The sequence below is a fragment of the Neophocaena asiaeorientalis genome, unplaced genomic scaffold (genome assembly GCF_003031525.2).
Source record: "Neophocaena asiaeorientalis asiaeorientalis breed wild unplaced genomic scaffold, Neophocaena_asiaeorientalis_V1.1 scaffold481, whole genome shotgun sequence".
NCBI classification, from domain to species: domain Eukaryota; kingdom Metazoa; phylum Chordata; class Mammalia; order Artiodactyla; family Phocoenidae; genus Neophocaena; species Neophocaena asiaeorientalis.
The window spans coordinates 413,422-429,274 of NW_020174559.1; the positions used below are offsets into that span (position 1 = coordinate 413,422).

General features: G+C 36.1%; 1 protein-coding gene across 8 annotated transcripts in view; it reads right to left on the minus strand.

The window, feature by feature from the left end:
• EMSY (EMSY transcriptional repressor, BRCA2 interacting) overlaps window positions 1–15,853 on the minus strand; it is an 81,317-nt gene that overhangs the window by 30,680 nt on the left and 34,784 nt on the right. For all 8 annotated transcript variants that reach the window (XM_024757505.1, XM_024757507.1, XM_024757506.1 and 5 more), the window contains 3 exons: window positions 15,351–15,605; window positions 7,241–7,390; window positions 4,039–4,209 (listed from right to left, as the gene is read on the minus strand). In XM_024757505.1, the coding sequence (XP_024613273.1) occupies window positions 4,039–4,209; window positions 7,241–7,390; window positions 15,351–15,605 (576 nt within the window). The remainder of the gene's footprint in view (window positions 1–4,038; window positions 4,210–7,240; window positions 7,391–15,350; window positions 15,606–15,853) is intronic.

Here is a 15,853-nt window from a genome sequence, read left to right on the forward strand (position 1 = left end):
AACTTTAACTCTTAATTAACTCCAGTCCCTCGTATGTGATTATGATGCCTCCTCTGACAATGCTCCCTCACCAAATAATTGGTTAATAAAGAAGTGTTCTTAGAAAGTAAGCATTAAGAACTATCTCAAGGAAATGTAAACCAAGATTTAACTCCATACCAAAGTACAAGGATCACTTTTTTGACAAAACTTGCTTAACAAATGAATTATATTTATAACTATGAAAATGTCAAATCCTTTCCATTACGGGTGTGTCAATTTATGAGACAGTTGCAAACCAAGTTCACCAGCTTAACAAAATGGGAGGTGGGGGCAATGTTAGAAAACAGAAGAAAAAGGCATAGCATAAGGAAAAGCAAGTACAGCATTATATTACAATTATGAATAAATTAAGAACACAATTTATGACTAGAATTATCAAATTATAAAAGTTTAAAATTTCAATAGCATGTTTCTATATCTCAGGTGACATCTACATTATATTGAAGAAAGAAGTATTACTCATTTAAAAAAATGTCTTCCTCCGACTTCCCTGGTGGCGCAGTGGTTAAGAATTAGCCTACCAATGCAGGGGACATGGGTTCAATTCCTGGTCCAGGAGGATCCTACATGCCGCGGAGCACCTGAGCTCGTGTACCACAACTACTGAGCCTGTGCTCTAGACCCCGCAAGCCACAACTACTGAGCCCATGTGCCACAACTACTGAAGCCCACATGCCTAGAGCCCACGCTCCACAACAAGAGGAGCCACTGCAATGAGAAGCCTGTGCACTGCAACGAAGAGTAGCCCCTGCTCACCCCAACTAGAGAAAGCCCACACGCAGCAACAAAGACCCAACACAGCCAAAAATAAACAAATAAATAAATAAATAAAGTCTTCCTCTATGTTTTCACAGTATTCAGTGTATAGTTCTCATGTTACAAGAGACTATACAAGTTCACCTGTTTAGCATTCTTTAGGGCAGAGAATGCACCTCATGTACATCACGGTGTATCACAGCATCCGACCACATATCTAGTTCATAGCGTATTAGAGAACTCACCTATACATAGTCTTTACTTATAAGGAGTCAAGATACAATGGGTGCAAGTAAATGTGAATCATATTTGGATCATGGGCCATGATACTGATGCATTCCAGAGATTCCTATTCAAAAATAAGATGCCTGTAAAAGTTTGAGCATTATGGTAGGTAGGCTTAAAGAACACAAATTTTATTGGCCCAGATTTTACTATTCACAGATTCTTAAATCACTCTGACAATCTGGTTTTTTGGATAATGTTTTATGTGTTACTTTGCTCAAAGAATGAGCAAATGAGTGAACAAATGGACAAGTATATAGATGCAAGCCTTGCCTGGACATTGTACTAAAGATCAAGGGAATCAAAATCAAGTCCTGCCATTGTCAAAGGTTCTCATAATGTCCTTAGAGTCAAGATAATGAGTTTATCTCTGAAGGAAACCATCTTCTGCATAAAATAGGCATGATTTTTCAACCAACCTTCAACAAAGCTCTCCAAAAGACTTACATATCTAATAGTTCTCTCTCTATATACACATATAAGTAAATATTTGATTCCATAAGACATGAATTAAATAACTGCAAAAATAGTCATGCCTTCCACTTAATTGCTTATTCTAATAAAAACTTGACCTTTCTAGAAAGCACTTTGAAAGCATGAACTTGCCTTCCAAGACATTATACAAAGAAAGTAAGAACTTCACATAATAATTTATGTATAATGATGTTTGTCACAGGATTATTTATGACAAAAAAAATTGTTAAGTAACCTAAAACATTCAACAATGTATAAACAGTTAAATCATGGTGCATCGTATGAGAGAACACTGTATAGTAATTAATCTGGGGCGGGGGTGGGGTGTCAAAATACATTTAATGGAATGGGAAAATGATATTATTATATGAAAAAAGATTAAAACTGATTGTATTAGATCTAAATTTAATTTTAAAAATATACATATATACACAAAAACATTTATACAAAAATCTAAATAGAAAAAGGAATAAACAGAAATATATACACTTAAATTTTAACATATTTCTCTAGATGGCAAAAATGACAGGTTTTTAATTTTCTTTGTATACCTTTCTGTATTTTCCAAATTCCCCACAATGAAGGGGAAAATATCATTTTTTTAAAGCCTTCTATGCTTACAGCCAGGTGTTTGAGTATATTTTAAGAAAAGCATTTCTTTATGGTTGTGGGGTGGTGGGGGCATGGACTCTAGTATCCAGCATCTGATCATGGATGAAGGCAGAAAACTATCTAAATTCATCCAACCAGGCTTACCGGTTTACTGTGAAAAGACAGGGATTGAAAACTACTAATAAACTAACCGATAATCCCAGTATCATAGAGCAACAAGAGTATTATAAAATAAGAAAACTATCTTTATAAAGAATACTGATATGTAACATAAGGATCAGTTTAAAGCAGTCAGAAATGAGAGTTCTTTAGAATTAAAGTGTCAAATAGTGAAGCAAAGGTTGAGGCAAAATGAGCTCCATGCAATGAATAAAGCTATTTCAGCTGTGAGCCCAGTACATCCTATAGTGCTGAAAAAGTTTAAGAACTCTTCCTCTGTACACCCATACACTTGAAATAGTGACTAACCATGAGTTACTTCATATTCAAAAACACAGGTGGATGAAATGTATACACGTGTAGGGTATATATCTCACCGCCTCTTTGCTTCTAGGGCAATGTGCTTGCCTGTATTGCTCTAACCTCACACAAAGCAGCTAAATCATAAATAAGGTTTGAAAACAGAGGCTTCATGACATGTAGACATTCCTTCAAGCTATATGGTATTAAGAATTCATATGTAAGTAAAGAAAAACCCTTATGGTCATAAAAAGCTATACACTAATAAGAAACATGATTACTTTTTGAAAAATGTTTAAGTATGTGCTCTATACTATTTAAAGATATTGTCAGGTAATAAATTATAATTTGAGTTTTAACTGTGTTATTTAAAATATCCTCTTAAAAGCTGGAGTATGATGATTCTTCCCTACTGGTTTCACCCTCCTCAGTTTGGCAAACATTGAAACTTACACTTAAAAAGTAGGGCCAAAATTACCAGCTTTAAATATAGTGCTTTATGCCAATACCATGCCCTGCTTTGTTTTTTTTTCACTCCTTGAGTTATGAGCAACATCATATTACTGCCAGGAACTTCAATCCCTTCACTTTAAAATGTTAGAACAATTCACCTGGGGCATACAAAATATGGCTAGTCTACAAAAATGGTAGACAGTTAAAGTCCACAGGGCTTGCTTGGTCAGAGATTATTCACATCATTTTAATTAAAAAATAATAATCAATGAAAATGGATACCATGTTAACATTCCACTTCAGGATACACAACGCAAATATTGCAGGAATAAATGAGCCAATAAAAACCAGGTAAGGTTCCAAAATACCAATAAATATTAGCCTTCACTATCTGAGTAAAACATTTTTAAAAAGTAAATAGCCAATATAAATGGTGAAAAGCAAATAAAAATATTCAAGTATTTTTACTTTTAATATGCTAAAGTGACATTAGCAATTGAAATTATGAGATATGATCCCTCAAACATATTTAGACTAATAAATACTAATTCTTCCTCTATCTAGCTTGTATGGTTTTGGACAGGTCAAGTTCATCCTCTAAACTTAAATATGTCTGTACCTGTAGACTGGGGCTGATACCAACTATTTCAGAGTTATGAGGTATGAATTGATAAATGGGGCAATACTTTGTAAATGAAAAATCTCTATGCAAATGTAAACCATAATCCTTCCATTGATTAAATGCAACTAAATGTTCTAAAACTCTCAAAAGCTTAACATATGAAGATTTAATACTAGAACTAAAAAACTATACTTAATCATTAAAACATCAGGACTAAAAACAAAGCTCTAGATTTCTAAGCAGAAAACTGCGATCAAACAGAATCCTTCCAACAGTGAAATGTTTTTTCCTCTTATTGGTCACCTATACCTTTAATGTACTTCAGATATACCTACCAGAAACTATATTACTGCTAATTATCTTGCCCCCCAAGGTAGCTAATGATTTGGGTACTACTGTAATAATGCTACCACTGGTAGTTTTCACGTAGGTTGCAGCTCCAGGGGTTGCAGCCATCCGACCTATAGATGGGCTCACTGTTGGCCGAGTATAGGTTGCCTGTGTGCCTATAAAAGGGAAAAGCCAAAAGAAAAACTTGTCATAACTTTTAGAAGAATGACGATTTATACAGTTTAACTATAATTCAACATAATCTACATTGCTTTAACTTGAAAATGGAATTTCAAGGTGTCAAGCCATTAAGTAACAATTTATAGCCAGTTTTCAATGCACATAGCAAGAACTATAGCCAACTCAATTTGAATTAATTTTACACATAAAATTTTGTGATGTGTTGCATCAAATTACTAACCCCAAGAAAAAGTATAACCAAGTCTGTTCCCTTCTTCCATTACCCTTCTTCCACTAGTTTGATGCCAAAAGAAACTTAAATTTAATCATCTTTCCTGCCAGAGCATTTTAGATATTTCTGTTATAGATTTCAAGGTCTCTGCATCTGTTTTATGCCGTCTCAGTGCCAAACCCAACGGCAGCACTCAGCAAATAAGGCAGTATATTGTTTGACTAAAATTTTATAAATTTTTAGGGCTTCCCTGGTGGCACAGTGGTTGGGGGTCTTCCTGCCGATGTAGGGGATGCGGGTTCATGCCCCGGTCCGGGAGGATCCCGCATGCCGCGGAGCGGCTGGGCCCGTGAGCCATGGCCGCTGGGCCTGCGCGTCCAGGGCCTGTGTTCCGCGGCAGGAGGGGCCCCGGCAGTGAGAGGCCCGCGTACCGCAAAAAAAAAAAAAAATTTTATAAATTTTTACTGTTTTGTACTCTGCTACCCTCTAAATATATTTCAATCTTTTAAAGAGTTATTCCATCATTTTACTAGAGATTAAAATTGAAGCTGCCAAGAGTTACCAGGAATATTTCTTCTTAGCCTAAAAAGTTCACTATTTACATATTTCCTCTTAACTGACCCATTAGAATATTTTTCTTCATATCTCTCAAAGGACTTTACATTCTTCCCCACTATTTCTAGAACTTTTTCCTTTCCCCAAACAGGAATTAAAAATTAACCAGATAAGCCTGTTGTAGTTTGTCACAAATCTGGTAACTCAGAAACACTATTCCTAAGCACTGTTCCTAAATTCCTAACACTGCTCCTAAGAGCCGTTAGGTTTGGGGAGAATGAAGATAACTCAGATAAACACATTCTTCAACTGAAAAAAATTTTTTCATGATAATTAGATTCAGGGGTCACTGTGATAACTATTTCAACAACCCCCTCCCAAAAATGGTTTTACTCAGTTAGTATTTACCGTTTTAAAATATAATCACTACCCAAAAAAGGGAGAAGTGGAAGAACATTAAGTAGAATTACTTTAAATTGAATACAAACATACATCTAAATCAGAAAAAAAAACTAGTGCAAAATAATTATGCTATGAAGATACATAGTTAGAATTAGTTAATTATAGCTGGAAAATATTTCAACTTAAGCTTTTGTTTTAAAATTAGAAACACTTATTCTAATATATATACATAAGCACAGACACAATATTATTTTTCACTACCTTTCCCTAACATGAGGAATCATATCTACATAACACTACTATCTTTGTACTAAATGGAGAAAAGTTTTGGGTGAAGAATAATAGATTTAATGCAAGAATAACAGTGTTTTTAAAGCATAGGCTTTGCAAAGAGACAGAAAGTTAGAATGGCAGTTACCAGGGACTGGGGAAAGGTGGGAATGCAGAGTTATTGTTTAATGGGCACAGAGTTTCAGTTTGGGAAGATGTAAAAAGTTCTGGAGCGGGGTTTCCTGGTGGCGCAGTGGTTCAGAGTCCACCTGCCGATGCAGGGGACACGGGTTAGTGCCCTGGTCCAGGAAGATCCCACATGCCGCAGAGCGGCTAGGCCCGTGAGCCATGGCCGCTGAGCCTGCGCGTCCAGAGCCTGTGCTCCACAAGGGGAGAGGCCACAACAATGAGAGGCCCACGTGCCGCAAAAAAAAAAGTTCTGGAGCTAGATGGTTGTAATGGCTGTAAAACAATGTGAATGTACTTAATGCCAATGAACTGTACACTTAAAAATGGTGAAAATGGTAAATTTCATGTTATCTACATTTTACCACAGTTTTTTTTTTTAAAGCAGTTTTGGGAGTCAAACAGATCTGGATTCAAATCCCAGTCTTGTCTTTTATTGGCTGTGTGGCCTTGTGCATATTGCTTAACATAAAGCCTCTGTTTTGTCTCTGAAAATGAAGATATTAAAGCCTAAGGGAGATTAAGGGTAATGCTTATACATACTTTTATATAATGGCCAATAGATGATAGCTTATAAACTTGAGAAAGGAATCATTTTACACTCTAGATTCTATTATCTAAATCTGGCCCTCTTCAAAAAGTCTGGTAAGAGTTATACAAATTTAAAATAATGGTACTGGCTAATTCTAACATTAATTAATCGTAATGGCTATTGAGCACTCTGCTGGGGACTTTCCATACCTGATTTAACACTTACAATAACTTTATGATCACATTGAAATAGACAATGGAAAAGACTGAGAGGAATTAAAGTAAACTGCTCAAGGTCACAAAAGGTGGTACTATTTAAAATGTTCTATACTGTCACTTCCTTGGGCATAGCCTGGATGCTCTCTATAACTGGATAAAATGGCATCCTATGCTTTTCTCAGTCTGAGTAATGCTTACTACACTGTAATGTAATATAGATTCTCAACCTCATCAGTGTGAGATCCTTGCAGGCGGGGACTGTGTTTTCATTCACTCAACAAATCCTGACAACACCTACTTACAGACTAGCTCTACATATATATGGTGAATAAAACAGACAAGGTCCCTTATCCTCATGGAGCTCATGGTCTAATAAGGTGAATAACATTAAACAAATCGACAAAAAGTAGCTAAGTAATTAGAAATTATAGTATGTGTTATAAAGGAAAGGAAGAGGACCATGACAATAGCAGAGAGCTAATTTCAGTTGGGAGGAGGAAAGAGTCAAGAAAGACCTCTTTGAAGAACTGTCTCATTAATTTCTATATTCCCAATGTCAAGTGTATTGCTAGTACAGAGAAATTACTCAATAAGTATGATGAATGAATGGACTGACGCTCAAGAAAACTTACCAGTAGGAGTGGTTACAAGTTTAGTTGTCATAATTGCACCATTACTGCTAACCACCATAATAGGGGAATTGCTACTGGTGGGCAGAGTTGCTGTCACTGGTTTGGGTAAGATTTTACTTGGTTGAACTTGTTGTGTGATGATTTTAACACCTTTGAAAGAAGAAAGATAAATCTCAGTACAAATTATTTTTAATAACATGTGCTTTGTATCAACCCAAGAGGGCAGCAGTTACACACATTTACTGAGTCTTGCCTAAAAAGAGGCTTTTGTTCATACTGATGAAAGATATTCTTTTAACTTTTATTCCTCAAATTCCTATCTTCCCAAATTTCTCTCATTCAGAAATATAATTAAAATACCACAAAAGCTATTAACAAGTTTTAATGAAAAACAATTTTTCTTTTGTCTATGATCACATCATATAAGAGCTTTCAAACCAAATTAGCCATTGATCTGAACTTTTACAAACAATCTGTGTTCCATGCAAATACTTGGAATGAAAGAACGAGGATAAGAAGTCAAAAATAAAAGCAGGGCAGGAATAGTGATGCAGACATAGAGAACAGACGTGTGGACACAAGGTGGGAAGGGGAGGGTGGGATGAATTGGGAGATTAGGATTGACATATATACACTACCATGTGTAAAATAGATAGCCGGTGGGAACCTGCTGTATAGCACAGGGAGCTCAGCTCGGTGCTCTGGGATGACCTAGGTGGGCAGGATTGGGGGGTGGGGGTGAGGGGTGGGAAGGAGGTCCAAAAGGGAGGGGATATATGTATACATATAGCTGATTCACTTCGTTGTATAGCAGAAACTAACACAATATTATGAAGCAATTATACTCCAATTAAAAAATTTAATGTAGCTTTTATATATTCTCAATTCTACCAAAGATTTCTCTAACCTCTTAAGACTGCAAAGAGCAAGAACATTTTGTTTTTGAACATTTATTTTTAAATTGACTTCTTTTAAAAGTATTTAAACAGCTCACTTTGTCAAAAGTAAAGAACGCACTATTATTGCACCTACATAAAATATGCATGTGGACAAGAACTTGAAGGCAGTATATAAAAATAAAATTAGAATGTTAGGGTGGTGATGTTATGGTATTTTTTACATTTTTCAACTTTTTAATTTAAATGTTATTAAGTGTTACACTGCCTTTTCAAATGTAAGATGTCCATTTAAAAGAAATCTCTCATGTTAACTACAAATTTAAGTACTAATAATTGTTAACTAAGGAAGGAAATTTTTGGTAACACTTTTTCCCCACTAAACTTCACTGAAATAATTCATGGGATAGAATACATTTCAACAGACAACTAAAATTTTTATTACTTTTTTGGATGGTGATTTAGGTTAAGACATTAGGAAGCAAACAAATTTATTTATTTAATAGCCTTAAATAATTTCAAAATACTTGTAGCCAACAAAGAAGTTAAAATTATGACATCCAGGCATAATTAGGCAAATTACTTAATAATCTCTATGACTCAGTTTTCTCATCTATAAAGAGATACTATTAGTATATACCTTCTAGGGCTATGTGAAGATTAATTACATCACAGTTGTGAAGTGCCTAATACATAGCAAGAGTTCAATAAATAAAGTATTATTATTGTATAAATAAATTCTGATTACAAAAAATCATAAACTAACTGTGAAGTTGTAGGGAAAAAATTATTTCTAATATTATCTTATTAATGAATTACAATAATGCTTAAGGTACATAAAAAGAAACCCCCAAAGAAATAACCACAGAGATAAAAATTAAGGAAATCATAAGACACTACTTTGCTTAGTCCTACACAAACAAGTTGAAACTTTGGATCAAGTGGGTAATTTTCTAGAAAAACAGTATTTATCAAAAATTGACCTCAAAAAAGATATATAAATAGATAAGTTTCCTTGAAACAAAATTTTAAGAGCTCCTCCCCCTTTCCCCCCAACATAGCAGGCCCAGATAGTTTCACAGGACAATTCTATGGTCCTTTAAAAGGAAAATAACTCCAATGTATTTAAAACCATTCCTCTCATCACAAGAAAAAAAATATGTAACTATGTGGTGATGGATATTAATTAAACTTATTGGGGTAATCATTTCATAATATACGCATGTATCAAATCATTATGCTGTACACCTCAAACCAATACAATGTTATATGTGAATTATATCTCCACTTAAAATAAACCAACAACAAAAACCATTCCAGAGAGTGATTTCTGACAAGAGAGCATAAGGAGCTCTGCTAACCTGCTAACCCAATGAAACTGGCAAAAATGATTTGAAAAAACAACCAATGAAAAGCTCTGGAAACGGTCCTAAGACCAAATGAAGAAACATCTATTCAAGAATACACAAAGGGCTTCCCTGGTGGCGCAGTGGCTGAGGGTCTGCCTGCCGATGCAGGGGACGTGGGTTTGAGCCCTGGTCTGGGACAATCCCACATGCCATGGAGCAACTAGGCCCGTGAGCCACAACTACTGAGCCTGCGCGTCTGGAGCTTGTGCTCCGCAACAAGATAGGCCGTGACAGTGAGAGGCCTGCATACCGCAATGAAGAGTGGCCCCCGCTCGCTGCAACTAGAGAAAGCCCACGCACATATATGAAGACCCAACACAGCCAAACATAAATAAATAAATAAATAAATAAAATTTTTTAAAAAAGAAAAAAGAATATACAGAAATATTTGCTAAGAACAGTGAAATCTATGACATTTAAACTAACACCTGTTCCTCCTCCCTCCCTACAGGTGAAGCAAGGACTGCTCTCCAGACTGCTGCAGTCAAGAACACAGGGTTTCCTCCTACTCCAGCTCCCAGTTGGCGGGCTTTCTTCTGAGGAGCAGAAGGACTTCAGCTTATCTCTTTCTGCTCCCAGGCACCTGTTTTAAGTCCCAGGCAACTGCAGTCAATAGGTGGGTACTCCCTGCTTCTGCCCAGCCCCCAGTTCATGGAACAAAGGCTCTATCTTGGGCACAGAGCCACTGAGAATACTGGGGTCCTGACCACCACTGCCCTGGCTTGTGAGGGAGTGGCTCCACCAACCAGGGGAAGCAAGCTGAGAGGATCTCAGGCTGCTTGCCCAACCTCCCACACTTGCCTTCACTGAGTGCTCAGCTCCTAGAGCAGGGGTATCATTCAGAGAGAAGTCTGCCATTGACCCTACCCCCAGAGCTCCAGAGCTGCCTGAGGATAGAAACATGTCCTAAAACATATAGCTCCTAGCCTCTTCCCAGAGGAACTGACTTCATATGTAACAGAGCATGGAGAAGTTCAAGCCTAAGGGTGCTCTTAAAAACAGTGGAGGATGTGATGAAAGGCAACTAGAAGGAGAATCATGGATTTAATTAAGATACCTTCTAGACTATAGGCCAGTTTGCAGGACAGAACTGAATAGTAAGGAAGCTGAGAGGAACGCTCCTATGGTCAGAACAAATATCAAAAATGGACCTTTGAGATTATTCCTTCAAAGAAGCCACAATTTGGATGAGTTTGCAGAGCAACTTATGCTCCAGGAATTGCTGAAAAAAATAGAGCAATCAGTTAGTGGAATTTAACAGCTGGGTGTGGTCAGGAAAAGAGGAAAAAGCCATACCAATATCACTGTCACCTCAGAATGACTGGGCATACCCAGAGCTGTACCTCCCTGAGGAACAACAGCAGAGACTTAACTTCAGCAACATAATTGATCTAGTCACTAAACAACAAAGAACCATGCCAATAGCAATAATAAATCAGGGGTGGGGGTAGGGGAAGATCAGTGCCCAGCTACAATATATAATGTCTAATATCTATATATCTAATATCTAAAATATCAATGTAAATATCTAAAATGTCCAGTTTCCAACAAAAACTTGCAAAGAAACATGAAAGTATGACCCACACAGTGGAAAAAAAGCAGGCAACAGAAACTGTGAGAGCAACCAGATGTCAGACTTAACAACAACAAAAACACTTCAAAATAGCCATTACACATATGTTCACAGAAGTAGGGGGAAGCATGATTACAAAAGTAAAAGAGGGTATGATGACAAAGTTGCATCAAATAGAGAATATTAATTAAGCAATAGAAATTAGAAGAAAGAACCAAATGGAAAATGCAGAGTTGAATAGTACAATAACCGAAATAAAAAATTCACTAGAAGGGCTCAAGAATAGATTTGAACTGGCAGAAGAAAGAATTAGCAAATTTAAAGACAGATCAATTAGAGATTATGCAAGCTGAAGAATGGAAAGAAAAAAGAATGAAGAAAATGAACAGAAATGTGGAACACCATTAAGTGCACAACATATGTAATGTAACTACAAAAAGGAAGGAACAGAGAGAAAAGAGAAAAAGAAGTATTCAAAGAAGTAATGGCTGAAAATGTTCCATATTTATTGAAAAGCAATAACTTACACATCCAGGAAGCTAGACAAACACTGAAGAAGATAAATATAAAGAGAACCACAAACAGGCACATCATACTAAAAATGCTGAAAGTCAAAGACAAGGAGAAAATCCTGAGACCATCAAGAGAACAACAATTTCCATTTACAATGGGATTTCGTTAAGGTTAGCAACTGACTTTTCAGTGGAAACAATGGAGACCAGTAAGCAGCAGAATAACGTATTCAAAGTGCTCAAAGAAAACCTGTCAACCAAGAATTTGATATCCAGCAAAGCTATCTTTCAAAAAATGCAGATGAAATAGTCTTTACCAGATAAACAAAAACGGAGAGAGTTTGTTGCTAGCAGACCACCTTACAACAGACACTCAAGGAAGTTCTATGAATAGAAGGAACAAGAAACAAAACAATGATATCCACTCTTGCCAGTTATATTCAACATTTTACCAGAGGTTCTAGTTAGGGAAATTAGGCAAGAAAAAGAAATACAAGGCATCCAGACTGTAACAGAAAGTATCTCTCTTTGCAGATGATTTGATCTTTTATATAGAAAATCCTAAGGCATTCACTATAAACTACTAGAACTAAAAAGTGAGTTCAGCTAAGTTGCAGGTACAAAATCAACAAAAAATCACTTGCATCTCTATACAATAGCAATGAGTAATCCAAAAGATGAAGTTAACAGTTCCACTTACAACAGCTACAAAAATAAAATACTTAGAAATAAATTAACAAGTGTAAAATTTATACACTAAGAACCACACATTTCAACACGTTGAAAGAAATTAAAGATCTAAATAAACACAAAAACATCCCATGTTCATGGATCCGAAGATTTAACATTATAAAGATGGTAATACTCTTCAATTGATCTACAGATTCAATGCAAACCCCATGAGATTCTCAGCTGATTTCTTTGTAGAAATTGACAAGCTGATTCCAAAATTCATACAGAATTGCAAGGGACCCAGAATAGCCAAAACTATCTTTTAAAAAAGAACAAAACAGGAACACTCACACTTTCTCATCAAAACAATGTAAATCAATGTAGTCAAATCAGCATACAAACAGACATATAATGGAACAGAATTGAGAATCCAGAAATAAAGTCATACATGTGCTCAGTGGATTTTCAACAAGGGTGTTGAGACCATTCAATGGGGGGGAAGACAGTCTTTTTAACAAATGGTATTGGGACAATCGAAAAGCCATGCATGAAAGAATGAAGTGGGATCCTTATTTTACACCGTAACAAAATTAATCAAAATAGATCAAAGACCTAAATTTAAGAGGCAAAATTATCAATCTCTTAGGGGAAAAAATAAGGATAAATCTTTATAACCTGGGATTTGGCAAAAGATTCTTAAATACAATACCAAAAGCACAAGCAACAAAAGAAAAAATAAATTGTACATTACCAAAATTAAACATGTTTGTGTTTCAAAGGACATCATCAAGAAAGTGAAAAGGCAACCCACAGAATGGGAGGAAATATTTGTAATTCATGTACCTGATAAAGGTTTAATATCTAAAATATGTATAGTAAAAAAAAAAAAAAAACTCATACAATTCAATGATAAAAAGACAAATAACTCAATTAAAAAGTGGCAAAGGATATAAATAGGTATTTCTCCAAGGAAGGTATATAAAGGGCCAATAAGCATATGAAAAGATGGTCAACACCATTAGTCATCAGAGAAATGCAAATCAAAACCACAATGAAATACCACTTCACACAAACTGGGATGGCTAGAATCAAAAAGTCACAGACTAGCAAGTGTTATCAATGGACAAGTGGATAAACAAAATGTGAATTACTATTTGTCCATAAGGGGGAATGAAGTACTAATACATGCTACTTCGTGGATGAACCTTATACATTGTTAAGTAAAAGAAGCCAGTCACAAAAGATCACATATTATATGATTCCATTCACATAAAAATCCAGAATATAGAAATCTATAGACAGAAAGTAGATTAGTGGTTGCTTAGGGCTGGAGAGGTTGTCACGGTGAGTAGGGAGTGATAGCTAAATGGTACAGGGTTTCTTTTGGAATTGATGAAGATGTTCTAAAATCAACTGTAGTGATGGTTGCACATATCTGTGAATATACTACCTACCACTGAACTGTACACTTTAAATCAGTTAATTGAATGGTATGTGAATTATCTCAATAAAGCTGTCCTATAACAGAAAAAGTTCCAGAGCATTTTAAAAAGGAAAACTTTACAATTCTTTCTTGGAAGCACACATACCATTGAAACTAAAGCCTGACAGAGACTGCAGGCAAAGAGAAAACTACAGACCAATTTCTCTATGTCTATCAATGCATTACTATCCATACCTCATACTAGGTATGAGGCAGTGGTGAAATGGTACAAACTTCCAGTTATAAGATAAATAAGTGCTGGGGATATAATAATGTACAGCATGATGACTATAGTTAACAATACTGCATTGTATATTTGAAAGTTGCTAAGAGAGTAAATCTTAAAAGTTCTCATCACAAGAAAAAAAATTGTAACTATGTGTGGTAATAGATGCTAACCTATTGTGATAGTCATTTTGCAATAGATACATATATCAAATCATTATGTTACACCTAAAACTAATACAAGGTTATGTGTCAATCATATCTCAAAAAAAAATAATAAAATGTTCCTATGAAAAAATAAAACAAGGGACTTCCTTAGTGGTGCAGTGGTTAAGAATCCACCTACCAAAGCAGGGGACATGCGTTCGATCCCTGGTCCAGGAAGCTCCCACATTCCGTGGAGCAACTAAGCCTGTGTGCCACAACTACTGAGCCCACATGCCACAACTACTGAAGCCCGTGCACCTAGAGCCCATGCTCCACAACAAAAAGCAGCCACCGCAATGAGAAGCCCACACACCACAACAAAGAGCAGACCCCACTCGACGCAACTAGAGAAAGCCTGTGCACAGCAACAAAGATCCAACGCAGCCATAAATAAATAAATAAAATAAAATAAAATAAAACAAACAAAAAACTGAAAATGTCAGCATCTCCCAAAGTCCTTTTCTACCACCAAATAAAATCCAGCTTCAGTGGAGGAAAAAAATCCATTTTCTTTTCTTAAAGATATTAAGTACGTTAAGATGCTTCTTCGTCTCCCTGTATCTAAGCCTCCATCCTACCTGCCTTTCTATTCAATACTTTTATGATTCGATAACTTAACAGTAATTGCCTCCTACCCCTGCGTTCCCACTGTGCTAGAGATGCTTTCAATAAACTGCTAAATTGTTATACCACAAACTTCTTCACTGTACACAATGTCTTTTAATCTTCGCACCTCTGCCCATGACAAATTTATGCCAGATTCACAATACGGCCTCTAACACAAGACTCCCCAGACTAATTTTTCCACTGCTCACTTCCCATAACCCCAGTGGGCTCCAAAGTATAGTTCTAAAGTCTGGGTTTGTTTCCTCAGCTTCCTTTATCTCTTCTGAGAGTTCACTGAAAAACACCTCTTGCTGCTGTGCAAACAGCTTTTTTCTCCCTTCTCTATTCCCAAGCACCAGTTCTCTCTATGTAAGTATTTCCAACAGGAGGGTCTCAAAATATATTTTGGAATTAAAACTCTAATGCTTGAGGAAACTGTATGTGGAAGTGAATCCATATATATTGCAATCTTCAGAGAACTGGTGACTGGGGAAGAATTACCATCTCCTGAAACATTTTCCATTTACCTGACTCCTGTTTGATTTGAATGGTAGGCTTGATGCCAGGCGGCAAAGGAGACTGCTGAGGCTGTTGCTGATGAGATACCGGAGAAGGCTGGGCCACCTGTTGCTGTGTCTGTTGCTGTACTTGATGTAACTGCTGCTTAGGAGACTGTTGATGCTGTTTAGGAAACTGTGCAAGAATCTGAGTTGGGGCACCCACTAAGCTTTTGGGAGAAGGAAGTCTGGTTGATGCCATTTTGATTGCTGATGTAGATACACCTATAGAAGAGTAAGGATTAGAACATTTAATAGTAAAACATAATTAAAGCTACTTCTGGTTATTGTAGGAAGTAATAGTTTAAAACTAGGTAAATCAACAAAAATAATGATTATTAAGCACCTAGTAACTGTCAGATATAATGTCTATGGTATTTTACATATTTTATATCTAGTCCTCAAACTTTGCAAGGGAGGCATCATTGCTCTAACACTCAAAAAACTAACTGATTTTCCCTTGGTGAAGAAGA